Raw genomic sequence first — 19,905 nt, 5'->3', positions numbered from 1 at the left:
CTACATTTCCACAGAGTAAGACCTGGTGAGTATTTCTACTGTCCTTGATATTCCCTAAACCAGAGGATGTAAGGGAAAAGGGCAAGTCATAGAATGGCCTCTGAGCCACGTGGAATGCTTCTCTTGTGCGATGTGGGAAGTCAGGGACACTTCCAGTGTGCGGAAAATGTCTCCAGCTCCAGCTGCTCAAAATCCACATTTCAGAGCTAGCGCTCTTTGCGGATAGCACACAGTGAAGTGGTCACATTGCAGCTAAAGACTGCACAAGCAGAAAGGGGACAGGTGACCGCCAGACAGAGGAAAAGCACTAAGCAGGTAGTGTAGGGCTCCTCTGGGTCCATCTCCCTCTACAACAACACATTTGCAATAAAATAGACAGATTAACAGTGCAAATAGTTATGTTGCAATTAAGGACACATGGCTGCAGGGTGACCAAGGCTGGGAACTGAAATTCCAAGATTACGTGACATTTAGGAAGGACAGGCAAAAAGAAAAAGTGGGATAGCATTGCTAGTTAAGGATAAAATCCGTGCAACAGTGACAGGATATTAGCTTAGAAAATCTAGATGTAGAATCACGCTGAGTGGAGCTAAGAAGCAACTGGAGCAGAAAACATAGTTGTCTATATGCCTCCAAATAGTAGCGGCAAGGTAGGGGGATGGCATTAAACAGGAAATTAGAGATGCATTTAACAAGGATGCTACAGTAATCATGGGTGATTTTAATCCACATATAGACTGGACAAACCAAATTAACAATACTGTGACGGATGAATTCCTGGAATTTGTACGAGATTTATTTTTTTTACGACTAGAATATCGACAAAGCATCTCATGAACTGGCCACCCCTGTTTTGGTACTGTGCAATGGGAAGGAATTAATAAATAATCTTGTTGTGCAGGGTCCTTTAGGAAACAGTGACCATAACATGATAGAATTCGTCACTGAGATGAAGAGTGGAAAAAGTCCGATCCAAAATTAGGTCCTAAATCTAAACAAAGCAAATTATGAAGGAATGAGGCATGAGATGGCCAAAATAGATTGGGGGAACTTCATTAAAAGGCATAATGATGGATAGGCAACGGCTAATATTCGAGGGAAGAACATATGCATTGCAAATTATACATTCCTTTCTGGTGCAAAAACAAAAGAAGAGAAGCAGCCCAACCGTGGCTAACAAAAGAAATTAAGGGTATTAGATCCAAAGGAAAATCATATAAAATTGTTAGAAAAAGTAGCAAGCCCGAGGATTGGGAGCAGTTTAGAATTCAAGACAGGACCAAGAGATTGAAGAGGGGACTGATAATGAGCATAAACTTGCAAGGAACATAAGAGCTTTTGCAGTCTGCTTCTATGAGTATGCAAAAGCAAAATGTTGGGATAATTTATAATACAGAACAAGAAAATGGCAGAGCAATTAAACAACTACTTTAGTTCTGTCTTCAAAGAGGAAGATACAAATAACTTCCCAAAATTGCGAGGGAACCAAAGATTTAGTGAGAAGGAGGAACTGAAGAAAATTACTTTAAAAAAGTGCTAGAGAAATTAATGGGACTAAAAGCTGATGAATCTCCAAGGTCTGATAAATATATCCCCGAGTATTAAAGGAGGTAACCATGGAAATAGTGAATTCATTGGTTTTCATCTTCCAAATTTCTGCAGCTTCTGGAACAGTCCCAGCAGATTGGAGATTGTCAAATGTAACCACACTATTTAAAAAAAATAAGGGAGAAAACAGGGAATTACAGACCAATTAGTAGTAGAGAAAATGATAAAGTCTAAGGATGTGATAACAGGAAACTTCAAAGATATCAATGAGATTAGACAAAGTCAACATGGATTTATGAAAGGGAAACCATGTTTGAAAACTTAGTTCTTTGAGGATGTAACCAGCAGAATATGGTGACACTGGTTAGCACTGCTGCCTCACAGCACCAGGGACCCAGGTTCAATTCTGGCCTCGGGTCGCTGTCTGTCTGGGGTTTGTACATTCTCCCTCATCTGTGTGGGTTTCCTCTAGGTGCTCCGGTTTCCTCCCACAGTCCAAAGATGTGAGAGTTAAGTTGATTGGCCATGCTAAATAGGTCCTCATGTCAGGGGATTAGCAGGGTAAATATGTGGGGTTATGGGAATAGGGCCTGGGTGGGATTGTGGTCGGTGTATTCAATGGGCCGAATGGCCTCCTTCAGCACTGTAGGGAGTCTATGATTCTATGAGAATAGATATGGGAGAATGAGTGAGTGCGCTGTATTTGGTTGTTCAGAAAGTTTTTGAACAATTCCTACATAAGAGATCAGTGTGCAAAATTAAAGCACATGGGATTGGGAATATACTGGCATAGATTGAGAATTGGTTGGCAGACAGGAAACAAAGCATCAGAATAAATGGGTATTTATCAAAGTGGCATGCAGTGACTACTGGGGTTCCACAGGGATCAATGCTTGGGCCCCAGTTATTCACAATATACATCAATGACTTGGATGAAGGCACGAAAATGTAATATTTTGAAGTTTGCTAATGATATGAAACTTGGTGGGAACGCGAGTAGTGAGAAGGATGTTAAAAGGCTTCAAGGTGATTTAAACAAGTTGAGGGAGTGGGCAAATACATGGCTGATGCAGTAGAATGTGGATAATCATGACGTTATACATTTTGGTAGGAAAAACAGAATGGCGGAGTATTATTTAAATAATGGCAGATTAGGAAATGTTGATATACAAAGGGACCTGGGTGCCTTCTACACCAATCACTGAAAGCAAACAAGGCATTAAGAAGGCAAATGATATGTTGGCCTTTATCGAAAGAGGATTTGAGTACAGGAGCAAGGATGTCTTATTGCAGCTGTACAGGCCCTTGGTGAGACCACACAACAGAATAGAGGGAGAACAGCGAAGGTTCATCAGGCTGATTCCAAGGATGGCAGGATTGTCATATGAGGAGAGGTTGAGTCGAAGAATGAGGGGAGACCAAATTGAAACGTATGAAATTCTGGCAGGGCAGGACAGACTGGATACAGGAATGTTGGAGGTGATTCTCCCAAAAGTGCTGAATTGGCGAGAAAACTGGTCTGGATCACGACTGTTTTTTCAGTGCAACTTCAGATCCAAATTTCCCCTCTGTGCACTACAGGGGTCACAATCGTGAATCTCATTAAAAACTAGGGGGGCGTGGTCTATTCACGCCAGAGGCTGACAGTTCTGGAACTCTGCGCATGCGCAGTGGCCCCAATCTGTCAGTCTCCCTGTTTGCTGGCCAGTCCGGGACCCCATGACAATTGCCAGGCCAGCCCCAACCACCTCTGTCCAGGAGCGCCCCAATGTCCAGCCCATTTTCTCCCCCCCAAGTAGTGGCGATCCCCCCCATCCCCCAAACACCATCCCCCGCAGAGCACCACCCCCACCCAATCGCCAGCCTCCTTATGTTTCAATTTGATCCCCCCTCATTCTTCGACCCAACCTCTCCTTGTATAATAATACTGCCATCCTTGGAATCAGTCTGATGAACCTTTGCTGCTCTCCCTCTATTCTGTTGTGTGGTCTCACCTGTACAGCTGCAGTATCCACATTCTCAGGCCTCCTTCCAGACCCAACCGACCCTGTCTGCAGAGTGGCAGTGGGACCCCCACCCCCACCAATCGCCCCCTTGGCCCCACCACAATAGGCCCACTCCCTTGGCACTGCCCAATGCCCCGGTAGGCAGTGTCAAGGTGCCCCCTGGGCATGGGCACTTTGCCCCTTGGGCCCATGCCCAAGGGACATCACTACCCACCCCCCCTGCCGCCCAACCCCTTGGGGGGCCCCATTTGCCCCCCCTTCACTCCAACAGGATCTCCTGCTGGTTCCCCGAACGTGGGGAACTACTCTAAACCGCACCTGAGTGAAATACTCCTGACGGGGTGGGAGATGCTATCGGGCCCGATAATGACATTTAAAATAGATTAAAAATACATTTAAAACAGATTAAAATCACTTGCCTCTCTTCCCGCCGGTTTCCAGTGGGGTCCCAACTGTGCCTGTTCTCTGGCTCTGGGAGATGCGCATGCGTTCCTGATGCATGCGCGAATCTCGCAAAATGGCCGACATGCGCATCTCCTGACCTGCCAGAAAATTTGCGGGCTGCGATGGGAGAATCGCCTCCGTTGTTTCCCCTGGTCTCAGGGTACACAACAAGGGATCACAGTCTCAAAATAGGTCATTTCAAACTGAGATGAGGGAAAACCTCTTCACTCAGAGGGTGGAATCCTCTACCACAGAAGACTGCAAAGGCCAAATTACTGAAAATATTTAAAAGGAAATAGATAATATTTCTGGACTCTAAACTCACGAAGGAGCACGAGAAGAGTACAGGAGTATGGCACTGAGATAGAGGATCAGCTGTGATCATATTGAATGGTGGAGCAGGCTCAAAGTGCCGAATGCCCTACACTTGTTCCTATTTTTTCCCCTCTGGAGGTTCTTTCTAATCAGCTGAAAATTTAAGGTGTTCATTCACCCCTTTATAGATTCCAGCAATTTGCTGATAACAGATATTAGGTTAAGTGGTTTCTATCCCCATTTGCTACAGCACAAGGACTCAGAAGGAAGAGTGGATATCAATTCAATGTCAAGTCAGGTACAGAGAATGGAAGAGAAATATTGCACTGCGACAGAAGACAAAGTGAAATTGCTGGATATTTCAAAAATTTTAAATTACAATTAAATTGTTAAGGAATAAGACTGCACATTGATGATGGTCAACTTCCTTGACACAACTATCCAATAATTAACATTTATCCTATAGAACCATAGAATCCCTACAGTGCAGAAGGCGGCCATTTGGCCCATCAAGTTCACACTGACCACAACCCTATTCCCACAACCCCACATATTTACCCTGCTAATCCCCTGACACTAGGGTCAATTTAGCATGGCCAATCAACCTAACCCGCACATCTTTGGACTGTGGGAGAAAATCGGAGCACCCGGAGGAAACCCATGCAGACATGGGGGGGGGAAATGTGCAAACTCCACACAGTGAGCCAAGGCCAGAATTGAAACCGGGTCCCTGGCACTGTGATGCAGCAGTGCCAACCACTCTGCCACCGTGCCACCCACAGAGCAGAAGAGAGAGAAGGGAGGGAACTTGGATTGAAATGGACAAGGCTAACTTACTCTAGTGAGTTGAGTTTGCATCTATTATCCTTTTTAAATGTTATGCGAAGTTCCGGTTTTTGCTAAGCTAGTAGTAGAAGAGTGCATCTTGGACTGGAACCTTTGGATTTCTGTGCTTAACTACCCATCTGATCCTTGCCTAAACAATATTAGATTAATCATTACTCTGACAGCAAATTGTAGCCAATATTTCACATCCAACAGTGCTGAATACTATTATGTACAAATTCAATGTGTTGACCTGATTTCTTAAAGTGCTTGAGATTCAAATGCAAGTTTATAAAACATTTACTTTTATCAGTAAAAAGTGGAATGCCAGAATTAACTACAATAAACGAAATACCAGAAATGTAAAAGCTGGAAATTTAGATACAAGATGAAACATCAATACCTAAACCTTTGTCTCTCTCCATTTAGCAGCTATTTTACATTTCTATCCACCATTTTCAAAATATTTTGGATGCCAATAAAATTAGCCCATTCTTAACTGTCAAAAATCATGGTGTTTTCTGCACAAGGAGGCTAATAGTAGAATGTTGGTTCTCCAACAAGATCCAATGATACAATGAGGTCTATTCCTCCTACCACTGTGCGGAAAGTATTTGCTCAATTTGTGACAAGAAATGCAATTTGCTGCTCCAGTTAAGTTCTCACATTTTGAATGCTACATTGTTAAATGCTTTCAACAGGCATTGGGCCACCTTCTTAACATTTTCACAACTGAAAATGCATATTGATTTTGTCATTCAATTGTCTCTTAAGATCACTCTACAAAAGGTTGCAGTTACAGCTGAAAATTCCAAAGGCACCACAAACAAGATGACCTAAATAAATAAAGATCCTGATCAAGCTATTGTGCAAATTTCTGCTGCCAATTTTAATGTTTACCTTCTGTGTTGGTTGCAGTGGTTTACGTTTCTTTTCTGTTGTGTACAAGTTAATTTCTCCATCGCCTTTACTTAGTCGAAGTTCCTCCTGAAACCTGAAAAGGACAACCTGAGTGGACAATATTTATCCCCACCCTCTCCCCCAGAACATTCAGGTACTTATTTATTATGTTCTCAAACCTGTGTGGGCCATCTGCCAAGGAATATAGAATTGACTGCTGATAAGTGCAAAATCAGTTTGCTAAACATTCAAATCAAATTGGCATGCAAAACATAAATTGTGATTTTATCATTTATATGGATTGCTCCCTGGGATCAAACAAAAAAAAATGCAGGATATAGGGTGCAGTTTTTCCAGAAAAATACTAAGTGCTCAATGGGAGTTTTTGGGCTAGTAAAATTTCCAGCATACTGTGCATCACAGTTGACATGGGCCTCCTCACCCCCAAGACATCGCCAGCCTCCTGATCGGCGGCCCAGAATGCCCCCTTCCTGGCATTGCCAGCCCTGCCCCCCAACCGAAATCACCAGCCCCGAACCCACCACCCACAAGACCAACCCCGACCCCCACCCTCAATCACCGGACTCAGCCTCCGATCACCAGCCCCACCTCACCCATCGCAGAGTTCCTCCCATTTCCTCCCCTCCACCCCCCAGGTTGGCCCTGCCCCCTTGGCACCCCTCCCCTGACCTCCCAGGGGCCTCAATGGCCTCTGGTCCCACCAGAAAGGCCAATAGACCTGGTCCCTTTTGGTGGGGACCATATGTGATCCCTGCTGGTCTGGACCTCCACCAGTGGGGTCAAAAACCTTAGCAAGCCCAGATGATTGCCTCCTAGGCTCACTATAGATGGAAATTATGTTTTGAATATTGTAATCAGTATAGCACTATTCCCCGGTGTGAGGCTGATAACTCGGTTCCCGTTCTTGGCCACCCACTGACATTTCCCGGCCCACTGCGCTACTTGAACAATGCAGCGGGCCGGGAAAATCACGCCCACAGTCTCCATGCTCTGTTCATGCCAAGGAGAATTCAAGAAACATTAAAATGGTTCAAGCACCGACACCACTGTGCTCCTACATGTTCAACCTGGTAATCTACCAATCCTTTCCCAATAGCAAAATCTTTATTTCTGCATTCACATAGCCACGATACAAAGAAACAGAGTTATATAAATCTTAAAATGTGCAGGGATGGTGTAATGGAATATGTGCATGATACAAGGTGGATTTTTGAGAATTCAAGAATAAAAATGATCTAGCAAATAGTCATGAAGGCGCCAGAGTGAACTATTTTTATAAAAAGGGAAGAGATTTGCATTTCTGAGTCTTCTGTTTTTAAAAATATCTTAAAGGGTGTACATCGAAGTAACTGTTGTACACAAGTAAATTTTGAAGTACATTTTGTGTAAGAATACCCAACTTATGTTTACCTGCCAATTCCAGATGGAAGCTCCATGACCACAACCCTTCTGCTCCATGCCATTAGGTCTCTCTCTGTTGCCATTTGACTCCTTGGGGCATTATTATGCATTTGACGAACACCTTCTATCTGACCACTCCGTCGAAGTCCAATGTTTGGCCGTGATAGCAAGGCTAAAACATGAAACAGTCTTTTGAAATTTGGATTGGAATAAAGTGTACTGAAATTTCCGTAGTCAAAAGAATTACAACTGAACAAGATGATTTGCGTCAGCGCATGCACAAAAATTGTTTAAAATGTTACAAGTTGTCAATTAAAGCACTCAATTCCTAATGTTCTCACAACCAAAGAAGCTTGTTCTAAAACGAAGCTTTACTCATGAGACTGAAGTGAATTCTGTAAGCATTATAGCTAACTAACTTGAACTACAACTGTTCACCCTTAGCAAAGTTTCATAATTTTAGCAGGTAACATTTAAATTAATAACTTTATCACATTATTTCCAGGAAATTAAAAAGTACGCTACACAGAAATGCATATGCAAATATTATCTACCAGTCTCTCAAAGGTACCAGGTCCCATTAGGAGGTTTTTAAGTTTATTTATTAGTGTCACAAGTTGGCTTACGTAACACTGCAATGAAGTTACAGTGAAAATCCCCTGTTGATTTCAACTATAAATCAAGCAAGTAGCTGTAGCCATATACATCTTTAGTTTAAAATTACCTAACACTTCTTGAATTTGGTAAAACTGGTGAAGCACTTCACATTAAAAACAACTACATCCTTTCCTTTGTGCCATCAAATCTACACCTCTGTTGATGTAGTGATGCTTCACTATTGAAGGATGCAGCTCACCGGCATTGTGTGAAATCAGCAAAAAGGGGGAAAATAGAAGAAATGAAAACGAGCATGGAAAATATTCTATATTGACCATATCAATATACTTTTCATAATGCTGCACTGGATAATAAAATCATGTCAAAATTAATCCATTGACTCATTAGTGGTGGTGGATCTTGGTGTGGAGAAAGACAGTGTGGTTAGCACAACCTCCCAAATGGGAAATGAGCAGTTTGGACACCTGCTTTATACCTCACCCAATGTAATGACTTTGATGGGGAGCAAATTCAAATAAGATGTCAAATTACAGTGAGCACATTAAGTCAAGAGTGACAAGGCAATCTCAACAAAGACTCAAGCAGCCAGCCTATAACTACAATTGAGTTTTTACATTAATTTATAGAAAAATATACCACATCTTACATAATTTCAATTTTTAAAAGTCAATTAATTTTATCTGTTTCAATGAATGAGGCAAAACTTTGGGATAAAATGATGTCTGCAGTGCAACCCACCATTGTTCAGCAGGTTTGATCTATTGCCATCTGGTGCAGCTGCTTCTTCGTTGCCCTGCCTCAAGTCATGTTCTCGCTGCAGCTCTCTAATAGCATCATCTAGAACATTGGATTCTTGACCAATCTCATACTGATCATCTGTCTGTTGGCTAATGACCTGTTCCACTACATCACCATCACCTAGAAGAGAATAATAGCTTTTATCTTACATTTCCATGCCAATGACAAGCAAACTTCCTTCCTCCTCCCAAATATTAATTTAGGGATCAAGTTACAGTTGACTGAAGGTATCGAACATCAACTTTGGGGGAAAAAAATGAATCCATGCACATTTTATATTATGATGTGGAGATGCCGGCATTGGACTGGGGTAAGTACAGTAAGAAGTCTCAACACCAGGTTAAAGTCCAACAGGCTTATTTGGTAGCACAAGCTTTCTTCACTCACCTGAAGAAGGAGCAACACTCCGAAAGCTTGTGCTACCAAATAAACCTGTTGGACTTTAACCTGGTGTTGTGAGACTTCTTACCATTTTATATTAGACAGGGGACAGAAAAAAATGGCATTAGTATTTACAAATATTTCAGCAATCCCTTCAAACTTCACAAATAATTGCCAAAATTGAAAGCAGATGTAATTAGAGGTAGCCATCTGAATTAAATTAGAAATTGGTTGGGAGATAGAAAAGTGGGGAAAAAGTTGTGGTGTTCCCCAGGAATCTATTTTAGGACTTCAACTTTTCAACACATTTACTGAAACATTTCAGGGAATGTTGGAATAGAGAATGGCATGTCCAAACTCAGATGATCATAAGGTGGGAAGGACAGTAATTAGCGCAGGTGGAAACAAGTAGTAAAAAGGACAGTCAGATTACATTAGCAGCAAATGAAGTTCAATGTAGCGAAACGTGAGGTCATCCACTTTGGACTCAAGAAAGATAAATTGGGGTATTTTCTATATAGAGAGAAACTAGAAATTGTAGAGGAACAAAGAGATTTGATTGTCCAAGTTCACATTTCATCAAGCTATTCGACAGGTACAAAAATAAATCAAAGCTGCTAATGAAATATTGGGCTTTATCTCAGATGGGCTGGATTACAAAGCAAGTAAATAATGTTTTAGTTTTCAGCACTATGGTTAGACTCCATCTGGAGTACTGCATTCACTTTTGAGAAAATTTCAGGAAAGATGCATTGGCCTTGGAGGGTGTGCAGCAGATTCACCAAAATGATACTGAGATTTAGAAGGTTAGGTAATTCAGCTTGTACTCTGGAGTACAGAGGATCTAGGGCTGATCTGATCAAAATGTTTAAATACTCAAAATGATTTGACAGATTAGATACAAAGAAACTATTCCCTCTAGTGGAGGGAATCAAGAGTTAAGGGGACATAATCTTCAAATTAGAGATAGGCCATTCAGGAACAAAATATGGTAGACCTTTGTTGAAGTCTCACCCCCAAAAGAATGCAGATACCGGGTAAATTGGAGCATTCAAGATAGAGATGGGCAATTTTTTGTCGGTTATGGCTATCAAGGATATGGAGCAAAGATGGAAAAATTAAGTTGTGTAGATTATCCATGATCTAATTAAATGGTACAACAGGCTAAGTGGGCAGAATGGCCTACTCATGTTGTTCTATGATAAACAGGTTTGACTTTGAACCTTCAATCCTTTTATTTAAGACAATAGCAGGTACAAAATACAGAACTTTCAACGAGGAACAGATGCTTAAATTTCCTCATACAGAAGGAAGATATAACCCCTCCATCCCTCATACAAGGGACATGAATGCTGAACATCTTTTTTGCATCCAATTCATGTACATTATATACAAATTTAGACTAAGCTTATACAATTTTATATAGAAGTAAATGCAAGCTCCAGGCAAAAAAGGTTCTTCATGGTCAGAAGAAAAGTGGTTCTGATGTAGAAATTTGCATATTTAACAAACACTGACATCATGAAATTGGCATGAACTGGTGACCAATGTTAACGGTTACAGTACATATGGCCACAGCACTATGATAACTCCATGTGCCTGACAAAAGACCTTACGGTATCCAACTCAGCAAGGCTGGGCACTGTCTTGCTTAAATGAACTCAATTGCCTGATACAGTGAAGCCATACAGCATGTATAGCATGACAAAGCATCCAAGAATTAGAAACAATATCACTCAAACAAGTACAACAGAAGATATTTCAGACTTAAGAAAGTTGCAATTCCCCAGCACTGTGCTTACATTTTGAGTCCGTCAATTAAACTACTTGTCTAGTATTCATCAGGAAATAACTTATTTTCATTCAGCACTGGACAGAAAGCTTAGAATTTATTTATATTCAATAATATACATTTTTCAAAATAACAGCCATCTCACAGCCCCATTCTCACCATTTGCCATGTATCCCAACTGTGGAACAAGTTGCTCATCCATGCAATTTTCCCGACCAGGTACCAGCCGTTGATATCGTGTTAGATGGGGGTTTCCATCAACATCAACTAGAAATGGGGGAGGCATGAGATGAGGCGCCTGTTGTGTCTGTTCATCCAGAACATAATTGTTGGAATCACGGATAAGGGGACGGTAATCAGTGTGAAAGAACATTTGGTCCGGAATCTATTGTAGAGAGAATAAATGGTTATAATTGAATTGAGGTCATGGGAATATTAGGATCATAAGCCAATGTATGAATAGGATTCAATTTTAAATTGCATATATCACCATTTCTCTTTTGAAAAAGTTTACAAAAAATGGTAGTTTTTTCTGTGCTTCTTTTCTTATTTTCATGTCTTCCTTCCCTGAAGATAGAAATGTCTTAGGAGCAATATAGTGCAGTGGTTCCAGTCATCTAGCAACAACAAACGCACCAAAATGGGCGCACTCATACATAAATTTAGTTTGAATGCCAATAAAATATCGGATAGTAGGGAGCTACTAGTCAAACTTGATCATGTTCTGACTCCAAATACTTCCAAAAGGGAAAAATGGATAATCATTTGGGACAGAAATCCTGATTGTTTCTTTCTCCCCAATTTAGGGGCATGCTGACCAATCATTAATATCCTAGATTATAGAACATAGAACAGTACAGCACAGAACAGGCCCTTCGGCCCACGATGTTGTGCCGAGCTTTATCTGAAACCAAGATCAAGCTATCCCACTCCCTATCATCCTGGTGTGCTCCATGTGCCTATCCAATAACCGCTTAAATGTTCCTAAAGTGTCTGACTCCACTATCACTGCAGGCAGTCCATTCCACACCCCAACCACTCTCTGCGTAAAGAACCTACCTCTGATATCCTTCCTGTATCTCCCACCACGAACCCTATAGTTATGCCCCCTTGTAATAGCTCCATCCACCCAAGGAAATAGTCTTTGAACGTTCACTCTATCTATCCCCTTCATCATTTTATAAACCTCTATTAAGTCTCCCCTCAGCCTCCTCCGCTCCAGAGAGAACAGCCCTAGCTCCCTCAACCTTTCCTCATAAGACCTACCCTCCAAACCAGGCAGCATCCTGGTAAATCTCCTCTGCACTCTTTCCAGCGCTTCCACATCCTTCTTATAGTGAGGTGACCAGAACTGCACACAATATTCCAAATGTGGTCTCACCGTGGTCCTGTACAGTTGCAGCATAACCCCACGGCTCTTAAACTCCAATCTCCTGTTAATAAAAGCTAACACACTATAGGCCTTCTTCACAGCTCTATCCACTTGAGTGGCAACCTTTAGAGATCTGTGGATATGGACCCCAAGATCTCTCTGTTCCTCCACAGTCTTCAGAACCGTACCTTTGACCCTGTAATCCACATTTAAATTTGTCCTACCAAAATGAATCACCTCACATTTATCAGGGTTAAACTCCATTTGCCATTTTTCAGCCCAGCTTTGCATCCTATCTATGTCTCTTTGCAGCCTACAACAGCCCTCCACCTCATCCACTACTCCACCAATCTTGGTGTCATCAGCAAATTTACTGATCCACCCTTCAGCCCCCTCCTCTAAGTCATTAATAAAAATCACAAAGAGCAGAGGACCAAGCACTGATCCCTGCGGCACTCCGCTAGCAACCTGCCTCCAATCCGAAAATTTTCCATCGACCACCACCCTCTGTCTTCGATCAGACAGCCAGTTACCTATCCAATCGGCCAACTTTCCCTCTATCCCACACCTCCTCACTTTCATCATAAGCCGACCATGGGGGACCTTATCAAACACCTTACTAAAATCCATGTATATGACATCAACTGCCCTACCTTCATCAACACACTTCGTTACCTCAAGCAAAGACAAACTGCTAATACAATTTAAGAACTTCCTTGACAGTATGATTTGAATGCTCATCTTTTATTTTTAATTCATAGAACGTGGGCATCATTGGCATTCTGCCATTCCACATAAGTTGTTATACTCGATTGATACATCTAACCATTCTCAGCATCTTCCCTTGTAAAATGATTTGATTCACTGTCACATGTATTAACATAGTGAAAAGTATTGTTTCACTGTATGTTAATACATGTGACAATAATAAGTGATATAAATATAATCACCAAAGATGGAAGTGCATGACGCGCACACATGAAATAATCAATCACTTCAGCACACCGATCGATATCAAACTTCAGTACAGGTCATTGCTTACCCCCATCTTCCCTGAATCTTACCCCACTCTGCTCCTTTCTAAGCATGATGTGGAGATGCCGGCGTTGGACTGGGGTGAACACAGTAAGAGTTTTAACAACACCAGGTTAAAGTCCAACAGGTTTATTTGGTAGCAAATACCATTAGCTTTCGGAGCGCTGCTCCTTCGTCAGATGGAGTGGAAATCTGCTCTCAAACAGGGCACAGACACACAAATATCAAGTTACAGAATACTGATTAGAATGCGAATCCCTACAGCCGGCCAGATCTTAAAGGTACAGACAATGTGGGTGGAGGGAGCATTAAGCACAGGTTAAAGAGATGTGTATTGCCTCCAGACAGGACAGCCTGCAAGTCCAGGAGGCAAGCTGTGGGGGTTACTGATAATGTGACATAAATCCAACATCCCGGTTTAGGCCGTCCTCATGAGTGCGGAACTTGGCTATCAGTTTCTGCTCAGCGACTCTGCGCTGTCGTGTGTCGTGAAGGCCGCCTTGGAGAACGCTTACCTGAAGATCAGAGGCTGAATGCCCGTGACTGCTGAAGTGCTGCCCCACAAGAGGAGAACAGTCTTGCCTGGTGATTGTCGAGCGGTGTTCATTCATCCGTTGTCGTAGCGTCTGCATGGTTTCCCCAATGTACCATGCCTCGGCACATCCTTTCCTGCAGCGTATCAGGTAGACAACGTTGGCCGAGTTGCAAGAGTAGGTACCGTGTATCTGGTAGATAGTGTTCTCTCGTGAGATGATGGCATCCGTGTCGATGATCCGGCACGTCTTGCAGAAGTTGCTGTGGCAGGGTTGTGTGGTGTCGTGGTCACTGTTCTCCTGAAGGCTGGGTAGTTTGCTGCGGACAGTGGTCTGTTTGAGGTTGCACGGTTGTTTGAAGGCAAGAAGTGGGGGTGTGGGGATGGCCTTGGCGAGATGTTCGTCTTCATCAATGACAGGTTGAAGGCTCCGGAGGAGATGCCGTAGCTTCTCCGCTCCGGAGAAGTACTGGATGACGAAGGGAACTCTGTCCACTGTGTCCCGTGTTTGTCTTCTGAGGAGGTCGGTGCGGTTTTTTGCTGTGGCGCGTCGCAACTGTTGATCGATGAGTCGATCTTTAAGATCTGGCTGGCTGTAGGGATTCGCATTCTAATCAGTATTCTGTAACTTGATTTTTGTGTCTCTGTGCCCTGTTTGAGAGCACATTTCCACTCCATCTGACGAAGGAGCAGCGCTCCGAAAGCTAATGGTATTTGCTACCAAATAAACCTGTTGGACTTTAACCTGGTGTTGTTAAAACTCTTACCTTTCTAAGCAACCAGTGACGTTAACTGAGCAAAGCCCAGCTGTGTTTTCATCCCTGTCCCACCTCCAAAATGGAGGATAGGAAACATTAAAACAAAAATGTTAAGTAAATGTTTAATGGCAACATTAGTTAAGAGTTGACAGCAGTTAAATTTAGAATTTAGATTTAACAAACAAGGGCAAGAGATAAAATGAAAAAGTAGGAAAAAGGCAGTGACACATTTTAAGTGTCTACCGTTTCACATAAAATAGTTTTACATGCTTAGTTTTTGAGATTAAAATACAATAAAGCTCTTCTTGACACCAACTACTGTAACATCAGCATTTGTTCCAGCATCATGATGCACAAACTGAACAACCAGCAAGTTTCAGAGAAGCTTCTTTCCTTGTGCCAGCAATTCTAGGAGTTCAATTAAGCAAGTGCTATTTCTAGAACATATGCACTCACCTACCTACCTTTTCATATAATTTACTGCAGCCAAATCCAAAGATCAGCAAATGTCCATGAGAGTCAGTGCATGCAAAATGCTGTCCATCTGCAGAGAATTTACAATCAAACACAGCACCATGACCCTGACCTTCAATCTGTAGAAAATAAATAAAATCTCTTTTGGTTACACTGATGGATTGAACAACGCGTTGCATCTTAAACTCCCATAGGTCTGACAACCCCAGACCATCCAGTACTATTTGAAAAATTGCACAAGTTAGAAATACATGGAATAGTATTATAAAATAAGCATTTATCCTTGTAACTCCATTTATTTACCCTGCTAGCCCCCCCTTGACACTAAGCGGTAATTTACTATGGCCAATCAACCTAACCCGCATGTCTTTAGACTGGGAGGAAACCAGAGTACCCAGAGGAAACCCAGGCAGACACAGGGAGAACGTGCAAACTCCACACAGACAGCCACCCGAGGCCAGAATTGAACTGGCACTGAGAGGCAGCAGTGCTAACCACTGTGCTACCCAATTCCTGCTGGAGAGGCCAGTAGCCCATAGCGCTGGGCGGGCCACTGCGCATGCCCCGAACTGTCAGTGCTGAGGTCAGTGCATGCACAGTAGCCTGTACTGCTGGCCTCGCAAATGCTGGCCCATTCAATTGCTGGCCAGCCCCACGCCCACAGTAGCCTGTACTGCTGGCCCCTCTAAGCATGTCCAGGCCAGCCTCGCACACTGCCAAAGTGGCAATGCCCAAGGGGCACCATCCCCCGATGCCTGACCCTCTTGACGGCGGCAGAAATCCAACACTGGGAGACATGCAGAGGCCAGGTGCAAATTGGCTGCCACTAGAGTCTCCAGACCCGCTGCACTAAAAAAAAAGCAGCGCAGCAGGATGGGAGAATCACCCCCTTGGTTTTTTCAACTCCAACTGAAATCGGCACGATTAAGTTTATTCTATGTTGGCTGCAAATGCCCCATGTGAAACCAGTTTGGTTAGGTACTTTATTTAAGCGAGTCAAGACAAATACAGAACGGCATATCTAGTTATTTAGACCCAATTCACGTTTCATTCATAGACCAGAGAAATACTTACCATGTTGAAAAAGCTCCGAAGTTTGGCACCTTTTGAAAGGTCCCAGATGAATATGTTGCCATCATGCCCTGCAGACAACATAATCCTGGAGTCAAATGGATGAGCCTCCAGAACAAAAACTTCATCATCATGACCCTATACAGAAAAATCAAAGTGTAATAAACATACCCCTATACAAAAAGCAGTGATTTAAAATCTTAGTTACAGTCATTGTGTCACTGTGTTTGTGTCACTGTGTTTGTACCATTTCCAGCCAAAACCACGACTACGAACACATGCTGGGCAATGAGTGAAATTTTGTCATCACTCAGACATTTCAGCCTTGAATTTACTGTTGGCAGGCAGATCACTCAATATCCTGCATGTCTGATTTTGCTCCCAGTCCATTTAGACTTTGGAATTTTTAGTGCAACACTCTTGTGCCCTCAGTACTGTGCAGAGTTCACTCCTGCAGAACCAGCAGGTATCAATAGGTATCCTGCTTCCAAGACTTAGAGATAACATGATAGCTATTTGATTCAATTATATATCATTTCATTTGCAGTACTTATTAGGTTTACCTACCGAAAGAATATGAAGCAGTTGGCCGGTGTAGGAGTTCCACACTTTCAAATTAAAATTATTCACTGCTGTGATAACTGTGCTGTCATATCGATCCCACGCTACCATGGTTACTTTCAACTTACTGACTTTGTCTTCCACAGCAACTGGATTATTCCTACCAGAAGGACAATCAAAAATTAGACACATGCCAATACACTTCTCATTTAACCATGTGTGCCAACACAGAAGGGATTAAACAGGTTAGAAAATTGATATGTCACCTACAGAAAGTTGAATCCCTTTAAGACTACAGCAATAAATGCAAAGCTGTGTTCAGTACATAGACATTGTGAAGTAAAACCTACAATCTTTTCATGTGAATATTCACTTAGGGGTCTGACTAAATGTGCATTATTGTCACTAAAGTAATTCATTTATTAATTGATCATGTTTCAAGCTTCACAAGGATACCTGAATTGTTCATGCATATCAATGATTTTTCAAAGCTAAGAACGTGAAAAAAACCATAATGAGAATGCATCAACAAAAACAAACAAATCTACATTCATATTCTGGCTTTCACATCCTCAGGTCATCCCAAATGCTTTACAGTCTAAGCAGCTATTCATTATTGTTTCATAGGCTAACAAGGCAGCCAATATGCAGAAAATTCCCAAAAGCAAATCTGCTTTGTGTTGTGATGCTGGTTGAGGGATAGCCAGAAATCCAAGAAAACTCCTGTTTTTCAAATAATACCACAGAATATTCTGTACCAACTTTGAGTTCTTAATTTAATCTCATCTGAAAACCATCACCTGGATTCAAACTACCAACAACAGATTTATTCTAGGAGCTCTTACCTGTAGAGTAGAAGATGAAACGAAACTGCAGCTTGAGAAACACCCTAATGACATCATCATCAAAACATGCGGTCAGCTCTTAAAGCAATAACTTAAACATATAACATCCCTCCCCCTTTACTTCTGTGATCATGACAACAAATTACTACGACATTATATATATGAAGATCAGTAATATTCCAGATGCTGTATGAAGTGCCACGAATCATTACACACAGTCAATAAGAAAGTCAATGAGGGCATCTATTCCTCTTTGGTTGTATATAATGTTCTGGAATTTGGCTGTCCTTGACCCTAGAAGTATGATTTAGAATTTCAGTTGACACTTCTTTGCTTGGAACTAATTCTGCATCATTCTAACATGGTATAGTAGCATAGACACAATCATTAGGTAACTCAGATTCAACTACATTTTCTGTAATAGTATTCACAAACTAGCAACTAAAGTAGTTGGGACGTCTGGAGATGATTCTGACAAATAATTTCAAGATGGCGATTGGTCAGCATGGCATTGCCAAAATTGTTTTGAAACATGTAAGAAATTGGACCCATTTTTGCTAAAATTATGGCTGGCACACATTTCTCACTCATGGCATAATGATGCAGTAACATTTTGTTTCCTTGTTGAAAAGAGTGTTGTTTTGCTCTTGCTTCTCATCTACAACTTGAGATTGCTGCTGACGCTCTCTGAAGTTTCTGGAGATAATAACAAATCAAACTTAGTTCTCAACTTTCTCTTCCCGAGTAGTAATGCAGGTGAACTTTGGGTAGTCACATGCAACAGTGTTTCTATAAGATGTGAGGGGTAGTGAGGGATAAAATTGGTCCTCTTGAAGACCAGAGTGGTAGACTGTGTATGGAACCAAAAGAGATGGGGGAGATACTAAATGGTTTTTTTGCATCCATATTTACTGAGGAAACAGGCATGGAGTCTACGGAAATAGGGCAAACAGGTAGGGAGGTCATGGAACCTTTACAGATTAATGGGGAGGAGGTGCTTGCTGTCTTGAGGCAAGACAGGGTAGGTCTTATGAGGAAAGGTTGAGGGAGCTAGGGCTGTTCTCTCTGGAGCGGAGGAGGCTGAGGGGAGACTTAATAGAGGTTTATAAAATGATGAAGGGGATAGATAGAGTGAACGTTCAAAGACTATTTCCTCGGGTGGATGGAGCTATTACAAGGGGGCATAACTATAAGGTTCATGGTGGGAGATATAGGAAGGATATCCAAGGTAGGTTCTTTACGCAGAGAGTGGTTGGGGTGTGGAATGGACTGCCTGCAGTGATAGTGGAGTCAGACACTTTAGAAACATTTAAGCGGTTATTGGATAGGCACATGGAGCACACCAGGATGATAGGGAGTGGGATAGCTTGATCTTGGTTTCAGATAAAGCTCGGCACAACATCGTGGGCCAAAGGGCCTGTTCTGTGCTGTACTGTTCTATGTTCTAAATCAGACTGGATAAATCCCCAGGACCGGACAGGGTATTCCCACGGACCTTGAGGGAAGCTAGTGTTGAACTTGCAGAGGCCCTGGCAGACATAATTAAAATGTCAGTATTCATGGGGGATGATTGGAGGGTGGCTCATGTTGTTCCGTTGTTTAAAAAAGGTTCCAAAAGAAATCCGGGAAATTATAGGCCAGTACGTTTGACATCGGTGGTGGGCAAGTTATTGGAAGGTGTGATAAGGGATAGGATCTACAAATATTTGGATAGACAGGGACTTATTAGGGAGAGTCAACATGGCTTTGTGCATGGTAGGTCACGTTTGACCAATCTATTAGAGTTTTTCGAGGAGGTTACCAGGAAAGTGGATGAAGGGAAGGCGGTGGATGTTGTCTACCTGGATTTCAGCAAGGCCTTTGACAAGGTCCCTCATGGGAGGTTAGTTAGGAAGGTTCAGTCGCTAGGTATACATGGGGAGGTAGTAAATTGGATAAGACACTGGCTCAATGGAAGATGTTGGGTTTATGTCACACTATCAGTAACCCCCGCAGCTTGCCTTCTGGTCTTGCAGAATCTCACTGGCTGTCCTGTCTGGAGACAAAATACAGCTCTTTAACCTGTGCTTAATGCTCCCTCCAGTCACATTGTCTGTATCTTTAAGACCTGGTTGGCTGCAGAGATTCGCATTCTAATCAGTATTCTGTAACTTGATTTTGTGATTCTGTGCCCTGATTGAGAGCAGATTTCCACTCCATCTGACAAAG

At 42.3% G+C, this 19,905-nt stretch overlaps 1 protein-coding gene across 9 annotated transcripts in view; it reads right to left on the bottom strand.

Annotated features, from left to right (window-relative positions):
- Nucleotides 1-19,905, bottom strand: part of brwd3 (bromodomain and WD repeat domain containing 3) — a 124,166-nt gene that overhangs the window by 75,912 nt on the left and 28,349 nt on the right. For 8 of the 9 annotated variants that reach the window (XR_013497675.1, XR_013497676.1, XR_013497677.1 and 5 more), the window contains exons 14-20: nt 16,859-17,012; nt 16,295-16,429; nt 15,211-15,339; nt 11,209-11,434; nt 8,817-8,996; nt 7,470-7,632; nt 6,039-6,132 (exon numbers count right to left, since the gene is read on the bottom strand). Coding sequence is in view for 5 of the 9 variants with exons in the window: in XM_078211946.1 (XP_078068072.1) it covers nt 6,039-6,132; nt 7,470-7,632; nt 8,817-8,996; nt 11,209-11,434; nt 15,211-15,339; nt 16,295-16,429; nt 16,859-17,012 (1,081 nt within the window). In the remaining 4 variants the exon portion in view is untranslated. The remainder of the gene's footprint in view (nt 1-6,038; nt 6,133-7,469; nt 7,633-8,816; nt 8,997-11,208; nt 11,435-15,210; nt 15,340-16,294; nt 16,430-16,858; nt 17,013-19,905) is intronic. The other variant, XR_013497678.1, reaches the window with a different exon arrangement.

The sequence above is a fragment of the Mustelus asterias genome, chromosome 4 (genome assembly GCF_964213995.1).
Source record: "Mustelus asterias chromosome 4, sMusAst1.hap1.1, whole genome shotgun sequence".
NCBI lineage: Eukaryota > Metazoa > Chordata > Chondrichthyes > Carcharhiniformes > Triakidae > Mustelus > Mustelus asterias.
Note: the sequence above shows the minus strand (reverse complement) of the source record. Positions and strands in the feature narration are given on the sequence as shown.